A 12,916-nucleotide genomic window follows, 5' to 3' on the forward strand; every position below is an offset into this window, starting at 1 on the left:
GTAATTTCTGCAGGCTATAATTATAACGCGCTATCTATCGGTAAGAAAGCTCGTGCTATCGTCGCAAGAGCCATTATCTCCTTCTTAAAAATTATACTAAAAGTCACCAACAGATGGTGTCTAAAGACTTCCGCCTGCGGAAAGGTCAAGCACTTAGTACTAATGACTAAAATGCTAAGAGAGCTCGCGCTCTTGGTCACGTGCCTTCCTCGGTGTCTGCTAGGTGTCAATTCCGTATTTTATGTTAGGCTTAGACGCCCCGAAATTTATCTAGACCTTTATATACATTTCTTATGCCGGGAGTAGTGGCTCACTTCTGTAATCCCAGGCGTCCGGGAGGCAGAGTTTGTGGAAGGCCGTGTGAGGACGACTACCAATCCCCCAACGGGTGGTCGGGATACTTCCGCCACGGGTGTCCCCACCCCTGTCCCCATGTATCCCCCCGTTGGCGTGGCCGTTACACATATCTCACCCTGATTAATCAGTTATTGTGTGTGTGCTGGTGTCTAAGGCCTCGGGTCGACACCGATGTTTGTGTATCTCAAGAAAAAAATATACATTTCTTATATCTATGGCTGTAACAGTCCGTGGACAAATTTAGTCGTACTCGGCAGTTTAGTCGGTATTGATTAATTATTATTAAACGCAAGTGCAAAATCATGTCTGACGGGGATGGTGATAATTTAATATTATTAGATTTAAATAAGCTTCTGCATTATGTTATTAATGACGACCACAAAAATCGTAAACTTAATGACATTTTGGATGAACTTAATTCTAGAAGGCAAAATTATGTTAATTATGAAGTATGATTTTGAAGTTTATCACTTAAAGTGCATTTAAAAATGGGCCCAGGCTCATCTTTAAAATTTTCACTTTCATTTAAAGGATTTGGAGAAAATTTTACTTTTGATATGCAAAATATTGCAACCGTCTGGAAACGAACACTTGCTTTCTAAGTTTTTTCATCTTATTTATATACTGAAATCAAAAGAAAAGGTACAACCACATAGAAAGATTCACCTACGAATAGTGTGTAATATTAAGTGTGAAACTTTTAGTTACCATTTTCCGAGGACTGCATAAAAGCTACGATAGATTTTTCTCTACGCAGTCTTACTGTTAGTAGAGAGTGGGTACTTCCCGAAGTTTTAAATACACTATCTTCACTATTACATGAAAATGTCAGTTTACTACAAGATGTAAGTCTATCTTCATCTTTTAAATTATCACATTATTATTATAAAATCTATTTTTGTTTACTTTATTAGTATTGGGATCTCTTAGTTGGTGCTGATGGTGTTATAATACGTACTTTTAAAAGGTCACAGTTTGAAACAGAAACACATTTAGGAACTCTTAAATGCTTACAAAATATTTGCCTTAGGTAAGTATTTAATTCTACTGTGTAATTTAATATAAACATAAATGTATGAGTCATAGCATAGACAATAACAATTGGTTATTTTTGTAAGTGAAAACTTTGTCATTTTAGGAGAGGGACTGAAAATTATTTAACTGAAGACCATTGTGGACCTATTTTTTATTGTTTCTATGAAACATTCAAAAAAATATTTGCCTTACCCTATGATCCAAAAAATATTCTAAGAATAAAGGTGAGACAAATTCCTTTTCAATTTGCTTGCGTTGGTTTGACACAAATGTTTTCACTTTTATTAGACTTTACTCGCTGCGTTGTATGGCATAAAGAACCTAATCATTGGATGGAAATGCGTACCGTCAAATATGTTAGGTGAACTACTTGGAATTATGAAAGTAATTCATAAATTATTTATTATACAAAATATCTATAGTTATGTTCTATAAGTGTACCATTTAGTTTCCATAATTATTGAAAGCTATGTGGAGTGACTCAGATATGACTTCATACAGAAAAAGATAAGCAGCTCTAGCAAGAAAAATATGAAACATAAAAACAATGACAACATTATGATTAGTCAAAGAGCACATCAAATATGTGGCCATTCTTAAAATGGCTTTCAGTAAAAATTTAACATGTTGAAGATAGGGAACCCACCCACTTTTGAGAAATATTATTATAACTTGGGGTAATATTCTATTTATATAGTGCCTTATATCATTTGGATTAAACGATCGTGAAAGTCAGCTAAAATTCTCGTGCCTTTATCCTACTAGCATTGACGTTGTGCTACCGCAAGTTGACAAAGTTAAAATCAATCATGCATCCCAAGAAAAAGTAATTACATTTCTAGCAATGCTTTATTCCGTTGCTTTTTCCTATTAGGCAAATTCAAATTCAGCCAATAAAATTTAGATTGATCTTAAAAAAACAAAAGTTTATATAATAATATTAATAATCAATTTTCTGCTTTGATCGAATAATTTGTCGAAATAAAAGCTAGTTTTAATTTTGAAAACTAGGTTTTTGTAGAATTTTAAATTTTGCCAAGCCTTGGTAATTAGTTAACAATGTTTTTCGGCACCACTGTGATGAAAGCATGCAAAACATTTATGCTAGTGCCATCCTTATGGCTATTTTGTTAGCTATTATCATAAAAATAATAAACAATAACCAGCAAGGCTAATATCAGAAGTAAATGAACCGAAGTTATTGGAATTGACATGAAAACTGGAAGGCATTTTCCTTATGGAGAATTGTGGGTACTATATTCCCTATGTAAACACTGTATATAATTCTGCATTTTGAAATTATGCAAAGACAGGCATAATTTCAATGTCACGTGTTATTTTATCCATTGAAATGTAACTTAAGCCTAACAATGGGTAACATCAGTACGGTGCTTAGCTGTTTTCTCTGTGAGACGGTAGGTGGCGATAGTAAAACTTAGGCTCGATAGCCACTTAGCTCATGGAATTTTGATAGATGCTTTAAACTGGTTCCATGAGGAAAACTTCTCCAACATGGCCATTATAGCGGTCTGATAACTTCAGTTCATTTACTTCTGCTAATACCCAAAACACCACCTTAGGCCTAAGTCATCAAGCCACTTTTAAAGCCATTAATTCATGCTGTAGGCAATGACAGATACTGTTTCACCAATATATTTATTTTAAAGGCCATTTATAAAGAATGATTCAAATTAGTAATATTTTTATTATTTATTAGGCCAATTCTAAAAGAAAAAATCGTAAAAAACGAGCAAATACTGCTAAAAGAGTAGATAATAATGCAGTGGGAAGTTCTACGGTTGACACTTTGAGCAAAAATCAAGGATGTGTTTCAGATAATCTTGATGAGGCTTTTGAAACCAGTTACACGAATTCTCCAAACTATCTGCCTTGGATGCACAGTAGTAGTTCCGAGTCTGAATATTCAGATTCTGAGAGAAGCCACACTGCTAAAATAAAACACAATCAATCCAAAGTCCGCTATTGCGCCTACAAAGTAATGCAAGCGATTAACTGGGTAATGACGTTGATTTGTAAAAACATTTTTAAATCTCAGAAGTTTCCGCATGTTAAATGATAATTTTTTCAGGCTACTGACAAAAAAGTTATGTTTGGCTATTTCACATCTCTCATTCCTGATTATCCTAGTCAATATGATAAATTCACGGATGACAATAGTATCCTTACATCAATTTCAAACGATCCTTCTCCTCAGGTTTGAAGCAACTGACTTTTCAATACAACGACTATTCTTACATCATTTCATTTAGGTTCGCTTAGCAGCCGTTGCTTTTGTTACTGACTTATTAGATGGAACAAAAATTTACCTTGCAGTAGCTGATGAAAGAAATAGGTAACTATGCGTGGATTTAACAATTTTTATATTCAATTTATTTGCCCAGCATTGGAATGAAAGTGAATTTTTTTCTATTTGATGAGCCTTATAATTTATTTTTATTCTAGTAAAATCCGGTTAAATGCATCATTCATTCCAAAATCAGTTACGTTATCAGGTGCCATTAGGGAACTACATAAAACTCTTTCGCAAGCTCTTTGCAAAGAAGTATCTTCTGTTTTGCTAACCCAGATATTGAAGGTGCTGCTGAAATTAATTTTTTTTAACAAAATATTAATCTATTTCTTTGTCAGTGTTTTTCTATACTGGCCGACAATAGTCCATATCACCGTCTTAACGACGGTCTTTTACCTGATGCAGTTAATGAAATTGAAAAAATATTGCAAAATAAGGGTAATTTTTATTTCAAGTAGTAACAGCATATGTCTATTATCATTTTCCATAAGTATGTGGGTTATAAAAATAGTAACTGATAGCAGTGTGACGGGGAATTGATATTATATCGACCTGATCTTGCTTTTTGTTAAATTTAATAATTGTTATTATAGGTAGCTAGGGCCAATTCGTGTCAATAAGCAACAAAATTCCAATTGTAATTACGGTTTATATTTGACTAACATAACTTTTCACTTTAATTATGGACATCCCTAACTAGAAGAAAGGTTCTTTTTATATTAACTAACGAAGGTATTTTAAAATACCTCTGCAATTAGGTCCTGTTTTAAATTTTTTTGTGTGTTATCTTGTGACTAAAAACTTGGTTTCTATATCCTTAACAACACTAATTTCCATATTTATATAATTTAGATGTTCAAGTTCTAGTAGCTTGTTGGACATTTTTGGGATCTTTAGCACGGATTAGGGATTCAATTCATAATATGGAATCTCTTTTCTTTAATGGAGTTTACAACCAAAATACTCAACCAAACATAACTACTTCCTGCTGGTTAATTTCTCATTTACACACCTCTATTGTACATCAAAAAGACGGACGAAAACTTCCAACCACAGTTTTACTAGAAATGCTTCAAGTTTTAACTTCCTTCATTCCAAATTACTATACTAAATGCAAGTACGTTGAAACTATACTTAAATGTAAAATTATTTTTTTAAACTTGTATTAACTTTTTGTAGACAAAGTTTTCCTCATATAATTGAAATAACGAATCTGTGTGTAATTGATTCGGACTCGTCTATTCAGTTTCACGGAATAAAAGTAACTTGCCACTCAGGTGGATTCACAATTACTACTTGTTGGCTGATATTGTATTTTAACTGATTCTTATACCAATATAGCAAACTTACACCAATAGTTTTCACAATTGGTAAAAATTATTAATTTATATGTGAGCCTATTAATTGGTAAAATGCCATATCAGTTAATAAATCCCAGAAGTATATATTTCTTACAAGAGTATTAATTTAGGCCATAAATACTAATTCTATACCTTCGCAAGCTTAGGGTACAACTCATCACAGCCTCAAATTTACTTTCATAATCCATATTCATCCAAAATAACAAATAAGTCAATATAATGTCTAATTTGGCCCCAAATACTCCAATTTATTATATACTTCTGCAAATACAAATTCATATCTGTTTTGTGCTTGTTTCTAGTTATAATTTCAACATTTATTGTTGTTAGGTGTATGAATCTCTATGTAAATGCTTGCTCGATGAAAGAACTTTAATTAATGGAGCTGAGCTTCAAGCAAATATATCATTGAGCCTAGATATATGGATCAACTTTTTGAAAGGACCATTTTTTGATTCGCTGCTACAACATCCTACAAATCATTCCATTCGTTCTCTTTGTTGCGACTCTCTGTCTAATATTGGAAATGATGTTTTTGAGCTTCTACCAGTGAGTATCAACTTTTCAAGTGTGTAATTGAAAATGGTTAAATTTGGTATATTTCATAGCGTCATTCTAAAGTCTTGTGCGTTTCGGTACTTTTGGGGCTAGTAAATGATGAGAGCTCTAACGTGCGAGGGGCTGCAGTTCGTTGCTTAGGAATTTTTACGCTTTACTCCTCCATGAATGATGTAATTGGGAGTTATAAATTATTCTTATTTTTATGTAATAAAGTTGACAATTTTAACATCTTTAGACTGTGACATTTTTGATGGATGTTGGTGACGTTATAAAGCAACTTTTAGAAGATTCAAATTACAATACATGTCTCAAAGCATCTTGGGCCTTGGGAAACTTAAGTGATGCCTTACTGCTTAAAAAGTGTGAAATAATATTTTAAAATAACCTAACATATTGGCAATATTTCTAACTTTTTTGTTATCTAGGGAAGATATTTTGGAGCTAGTTCCTAACTCGTTTCTATACTCACTTGGAAGTTCAGCATTAAATGTCAATAAAACTCAAGATAATATCAAAATTAGAGCCAATGTTGTTCGTGCCATTGGAAATTTACTGAATTATATTCCTGAGAGGTCATTAGGTAAAACCATATGTTTATTTACCTTTACTCTGTTTATATCTCTTTAATTTGGTAACTGAAGGTGATGAAAAGTTAACTGACTTCATTAAAGATGCAGTGAAATTACTGTTGGGTTGCTTGGAAAAGTCTATGATGAAAGTTCAGTGGAACGCTTGTTACGCTCTGGGAGTAATGTTACAAAATCAACCACTTGTTAACTCTAATATTTTCATTTTGGTAAATCATTATAAACATATACTTTCTTTTATACTTTCTATTTATAATTAATATTAAATAGGAAGATATTTTTATACATCTCATTCAAATCATTGGAACATCTAAAAACTTTAAAGTGAAAATCAATGCTATTTCGTCGCTGTGCTGTATTAAAGAAAGAAGTCTTTACGAAGACCAGTTTTATAATATTTGGCAATGCTTGTTGGAAAGTCTAACTGTGGTGGAAGAAAATGTTGATTTTCGTGAAATAAATCACAGGGATTCCCTCTGTTTACAGGTATATAGTACATTTTTCTTATTTTTGCTACTGATGGATAAAAACTAGGCCTGTGCGAGTACGAGTCCGAGAAAATTAAGACTCGACCAGAAAATAAGACTCCAACAGACTCGAGTACTCGAACAAGCACTCGAGAGTTGGACTCGAGACTCGACTCAAAACTATAAAAAGAGGACTCGCACAGGCCTAATAAAAACCAATATTAGACATTTTTAGCAAACCAATATTAGACATTTTTAGCAAGTCTCTTTAAGCAACTGTCGGCTATATCATTTCCACCTGTATTATGATAAGGCCATTGTTATTAGAGATGGCCATGAATATAGCTGATTCTTCGAAAAAATGGACGTTACTGGAGAGCGTGGTGCCATCTATTAAATAATAATAATAATAATAATCAGCTAGGCTAATACCCAAGGCACCACCTTAGGCCCAAGTCATCTAGCAAATTATAATGCACAGGAAGCTAAACGATAACTTAGTCAGAGAAGCATTGTAGGGTATTATAATTAGACAACTTATGCTCTACTTACAAGGAGACGACCCGAGGTCAAAAACATTTTTCGTTGCCATGGCAAAACCGTTTCCCATTGAATAAAATACCTTTAGGATTTTTCATGTTACATGAAGGTCTGCCAATCCCCCGAGTTTGAACAAAATCGGTGTGTAACACCTTGGGTAGTCTCCTTGTTAGTGGACTTTAACCTAAATTATATATCCCATATAAATTACATAGTTAAAAATTACTATAATTTAAGTTATTGTCAAATTCAGAAACGAGCCAATCAATGTCCCGCCTTTTGGTCAAAATGTACCTTAAGCATCTTGTTATTATGTCGACGCTAGTGACATCTGTTGAAAAAGAGCTAGTACACGTCGAGCCGACACTTGTTTTTCAGCCTTAATTGTTTCAGGTCTAAATTAAGGATGTTTACTGATTAATCGAAAAAAACCATCGATATTGCATTCTACAGATGTTTAGAAACTGATTTTCTTTCATGATAGCTTATGACCTTGAAATTTTACTTGCTATTCTTGGTATAAGTATTGATTGTAAAACCAAAGATAATTTAAACTCGTACCCTAGATTCAAATACTGAGAGCTTTCCCATTGACGGTTTTGTTACGAAGCGTTTACCCTTTTCCGGTACGTCACCTCAGAAAAATCGGGCTCCATCGGGTGCGGGAAGTGGGTAAACGCTATCGGCAACGCGTGAGAGAGTGATTTCGAATCTAGGGTACGAGTTTAAATTATCTTTGGTAAAACCTCAAACTCAAAATGGGTTTAATTACTATTCAACTAATTTTTTACTTGGAAATAATTTGGAATCTATTTTAATTCCAGATTTGTGTTAGTATGGCTCATTTCGTTAGCATTTTAACAATTGGCGATATGGTCTTTTTGAATGAGCAATTTATCAGTTATGAAGACTTAATAATGGCAGTAGTTACTAAATATTCCTCTCAGATTCCAGAAGATAAAGGTAAATAATGAAATATTTAACATGTTAGAGACTTAAATGAAGTGGTTTATCATCTTTTTTAGTGCCAAGTGTAACAACTTATCAGACTAGATTTAATGAGCTTTCATTATCTCTTTCTCATGACATGGAACTAAATAGGTCTAAAAACATTCTGGACAAGTTTTTCCAAATTTTATTAATGGATAATTAATTGACCAAATCCACACTGTATATAATAAAATATTAATAGTACCACAGGCCATTTAGGTTTAACTGTGTTAAATTAACAATCAAAAATAATGATATATAGTTATCTGCTGTTCCTTAAATTATTTATAAAACTTTATATTTTAAATAAAATAGAAATTTCATATAATAAAAAATTTGTTTAGAGGCGTTTTACTCTCACAGAGGCCATTTATTTTTATTTCCACGTTTGACTACATGAAGTATAATTCTCATAATTGGATTTAACCATCCTCTTGTTTACCTTGTGTCAAATTTGTAATTTTTTTTGTAAATGCTCTAAACTGCCCTGATCAACATTTTATGTTTCATTTGCTCATCTCCTCTGCGTGTGTTCCATTTGTTGGTCTTGAGCTTTTTGAGAATGGTGCTTATTTTGACAAAACAAGTTTTTTGCGTGTTATAATGCACTCTGTTGACCCAGACCAAGTTTTTTCTGCTTGGAAATTCAAAATGAGTGTCATTTCTTTAATGGTTGGGGTTAAGGTAGAGACATCACAGACAGATGTGAATCTATTCTCAAGCAGTCAAATGGAAAATACTACTATGGCTAGCCATTTATTGTCATTTTTCAAGATTCGCTTCAAATCCATATGATTGAGAGGGAAATTGAACATGTTTCGAAGATTCGAGCTTTTCACACAGAAACTGAAAAGGAACATGCGAAAACAAATTGAACTGAGCATACAAAGTGCATTGGAACCACAAAACACTCGCTTCAAGAGCGATTTTTTATCCTTTCATTTATCCAAATCGGCAGATTACAGAGCCCCCCAGAGGGATAAGTGTAACACGACGCTAATGGAACTGGGTAATAGCGTTTTGCATTCTACTTATTTGAGAGTCATTCCGAATCCGTCACTGCTGTAATTGATCTCACTCTGATTGAGAGAGAAATGGAAGATGTTTCAACGATTCCGGCGCTCTATTCCCGAGCTGAAAAAGAAATAGCAAAAAAAATGTTCTGAGCGGAACGAATGCTGTAAAGCACGCAAAAAGTATATTCCGAGAGAGATCTCGATCCTTTGATTTGTCGAAATCGGCAGATCGGTTTCAATTGATACCGGAGAACTAGAAAGTAGTAAATGGAACATGCGAAAATTTTTCGGACCAGAATATAGAACATGAAATGTTGATGAGAATAACCTCGAGCGTCCGAGACCACTCAAACGGAAAGCACTATAAATTGTTTTTATTAATAACTTGCCATCTTTATCGGGGTTATTTTAATAGGTGTTTCTGTAATAGCGTTTTCCATTTGACTGCTCTCGAGCGCTCTGATCAACATTTTATGTTCAATTTGCGTGCTCGGATCTTCTATGACCAAGTTTCCGTGTTTTATTTCCCGCTCTCGGGTTCTCCGAGATGGCCCAAAACCGATCTGCCGATTTCGACAGATCAACGGATCGAGATCGAGTTCGGAGAATCGGAACCAATTTTTGCGTGTTCCTTTTAATTTTTTTTGGCAAAATGGCAGACCAAGACGAGAAAATTCAAATTACTAGCGGATGAAAAAAAACAAAGCGCGGGATATGTTAATGTTATGTTCCATTTGCCGTTTTACTCTAGTCGATTGGGGCGAAATCTATGACGTCAGAGACAGATTCGGAGCGAATCTCGAGCAATCAAATGGTTAACGCTATAAGCAAGGCTATAGCTGAAAACTATTCGTGAGTTCTGAACCGTTAACAGAACGGCCCAGGACCGATCTGTGACGTCACGAAAAAGTTCTGGATAGTTCAGAACTTTTGTACGAATAGTTGTCATTCAAATTAGGATCGTCCGATTTGACGTACGCAGCCCGATGTGCAGACGAATTTTAGAGATTTTAACCTTGAGTTCCGGCCAGTACTTGCTCTTGAGCAGGTACCGTTAGAACGGTTCCGAACGGTTCAACAAGAGGTTCTTGTCTGCGAATAGTTTGCATTTGGGCAGTTCTAGAATTTGTTTTTGCCGAATAGTGCGCATGGGGACTGGTTGAACGGTTCAGAACTCACGAATAGTTTTCAGCTTATAAGTCACTAACTAGAGTTATAGTAGATAGAGAGAGAGCGCGCGCTCGAGTCGATAAAGATTTTGGAATTTGGAGTCCACGTGCGAAACGCGCGTGCCAATAAAGTACTAAAAAGCTTAAGCTCGTGACGCAGCGAAAAACATTTTATACTTTTAATTTTTTTAATGTTTTATTTTATGGAAACACTTACTGAAATGTGGCGCCTTCAAAGAAATTGAAAATAAAGGTATCCATTTTCCGCCTGTTAATGGAAATGGATCAAATCATGGTGTTTTATCATACTCTGATTTATATCGAGATGAAACCATAGAAATTGAGGAAAAGCGAGGAGCGCCTATTCTGACTCTCAAATGACAGCTAAAATAGAGGATTGCCAATTTTGCCTTTTAGAAAGAAATAGAGCAAAAAAGAGACGAGTGTATATTTTGGCCTCTCAAAAGAGCGAGATATATGAGAGGTGCGACGATTTCATCTATTCAATGAGCGTGAGCAAATACCGAGCTAGCGACTCTTTCAGCGAAATGCCCATCACTGCATAGCTACGTTTTGGGGTAGGAGGAATCCTATAAGATTACACGCGTTCATCCCTTATAATAAAAACACGTTAAATATTCTATCTCGCGCGGTAGTCCATGCCGCCTATCAGGACGAATGGATAGCTTCAACAGAAGGCCAAACGCAACATACTTATGGTTTGCACTTTGGTGTTAATAGGCTTTCTCGCTGGCGTCTAACGCGAGTGCTAGACACACCACTATCGAAGTTTCATTGTCGTCGCCTACCAACGAAGCACCATTTAATTAAATAGTAAAATTAGGTAATTGTTACGCCATATCATATTAAAATCAACCCTATTTATGGTAAATGGACACATTAAATGCGTAAAAACATTTCCAAAAATTTGGCGTTCTAGAGTGATAGGAGAGGGATCAAGCAGATCTCGGGGGAAAAAACAATTTAAACTCCAGAAAAACCCTGTTGCCTCCTACAACGAACTTGTTTTTTTCTCATGACCACATATTTAAGTGACAAATTAGTCGTTTTCGAGCGAATGAACTTAAATTGTACGTTTTCAAGTATGCTCTACAACAACTTTATCATTGACATTTTTCCTCCATCAAATACCGGTCAAAAATATGAAATTTAGTATTTAAAACTCTCACAACTAAATACATATACTCTGAAAATTTACAAAAACTCTATCTAAAATGGTTTTTGAGAAAAATGCCTGCTCAGAGCTTGTTGAAATAATATGTACCAGGTGGTTATAGTTTATCTTATGACTAAGCTTTTTAAAGATAAGCAAGGGTTCGCAGTTTCACGTGGGTCCTGAGGTTTTTGATCTTCTGAACTTCTATAATTGGGGTATGAAAAAAACGTTTGCTCCAGTATCATTTGCGGTTACTTTAAAATTAGTTTTAATTTACTTAGTTTCAGATGAAAATAGCGGATAATGCAACGTCCGGATTAAACTTGCTGGTCATTGTGTGTTAAACGTTCCAATTAAACTTGCGGATTGTGTTAATACAAATGCCGCCCAAAAATTAGCATTTTATACACCGAAAAAGAAACTTTCGTAGGAAAAAGTTTGGAGGAAAATGCAGAAACATCACAATCAAGCTCGAAAAGTTCAGTAACTCTCAACGAAGTATGAGAATTCTCCTGTTTCGCTCGGCGTTGGAAACTATTACTCTTATGAAGTGTGGAGGCGGATAGTCTTCTCGTCTTTCCCCGTGGTGGGATGACTACTATTCCGAATCCGAGCACCGCACCCTTCTGGCTGAGTGTCGACGTAACGATGGAAGATAGTCTTTCCTGGACTAATCATAAAGACGCTCTTCTTTCTTCTTCGCTGAAGCGGCTAAACCACATGCGGGCGGTTTCGGAGTCTAGTTGGAGTGCCCGGCGAGCAGTCCGGCGGATCCTCTACACCTACTTGGTCCGTTCCCGCTTGGATTATACCAGCTCGCTATATGCGACAGCTAAGGCCAAACTACTCAACCAGTTGGACAAGTTTGAAAATGCAGCTGAAGGATGGGCTGGCTCCCCTGGAGTGTAGCGTTAAAAATATTAGTGAGTTTGTTATGTGCTGCTACATATTAACTTGCCCGGGTACTCGCGTAACTGCTATGATTGGGTTAGCGAGGGTCCAAAATTAACGTTATAGTGTCTAGGGGATTTAAACTGCATAAATGAATATTAAGGGTTGTTGTCTAGGGGTAAATTTTAAAGATACTAAGAAATTCAAACTAATTTGAGGATTGCCAAAGAATTACAGTTATTTAATACCATACTAAGTTTTAAAGATAAACAAACATTACACTTGATCCTGACAACTAGGCCTAGTAAAAAAAACTAACTTATAAACTAAAATCGGTAATATACAAATCAAATATTCGCGGGGGAATTATTTCTTGGGGCACAGAAGTTATATAGTCGATATATATCAAAATTAATAAAATAATAAAAGGACAAACATTGGTTCACAGTTCGTA

The 12,916-nt window shown here is 34.9% G+C and overlaps 1 protein-coding gene across 2 annotated transcripts; it reads left to right on the plus strand.

Moving 5' to 3' along the window:
* The first annotated feature begins 657 nt into the window (after positions 1-657).
* On the plus strand, positions 658-8,410 carry LOC149922728 (HEAT repeat-containing protein 6). 2 transcript variants are annotated; one of them, XM_090163840.1, is made up of 22 exons: positions 658-806; positions 889-999; positions 1,062-1,202; positions 1,272-1,387; positions 1,496-1,616; positions 1,681-1,776; positions 2,090-2,218; positions 3,110-3,409; positions 3,482-3,607; positions 3,663-3,745; positions 3,856-3,988; positions 4,042-4,141; positions 4,556-4,820; positions 4,883-4,964; positions 5,395-5,613; positions 5,673-5,795; positions 5,861-5,985; positions 6,051-6,205; positions 6,267-6,421; positions 6,483-6,698; positions 8,044-8,182; positions 8,245-8,410. In XM_090163840.1, the coding sequence occupies exons 1-22, from the start codon at positions 660-662 to the stop codon at positions 8,370-8,372; spliced, it is 3,210 nt and encodes a 1,069-aa protein (XP_090019966.1). In that variant the 5' UTR covers positions 658-659; the 3' UTR covers positions 8,373-8,410. The 2 variants fall into 2 exon arrangements, with proteins under 2 accessions (XP_090019966.1, XP_090019967.1); XM_090163841.1 differs by having other exon boundaries at positions 6,297-6,421.
* The last annotated feature ends 4,506 nt before the right edge of the window (positions 8,411-12,916 follow it).

Source organism: Leiobunum rupestre, chromosome 11 (genome assembly GCF_980474605.1).
Source record: "Leiobunum rupestre chromosome 11, qqLeiRupe1.1.hap1, whole genome shotgun sequence".
Taxonomy (NCBI): Eukaryota; Metazoa; Arthropoda; class Arachnida; order Opiliones; family Sclerosomatidae; genus Leiobunum; species Leiobunum rupestre.

Coding starts and splice junctions, on each gene's coding strand:
- LOC149922728 (XM_090163840.1), top strand. CDS start 660: ATGTCTGACGGGGATGGTGATAATTTAATATTATTAGATTTAAATAAG. Junction 807..888: donor AAAATTATGTTAATTATGAA/GTATGATTTTGA, acceptor TTTCATTTAAAG/GATTTGGAGAAAATTTTACT. Junction 2,219..3,109: donor ATCATGCATCCCAAGAAAAA/GTAATTACATTT, acceptor ATTATTTATTAG/GCCAATTCTAAAAGAAAAAA.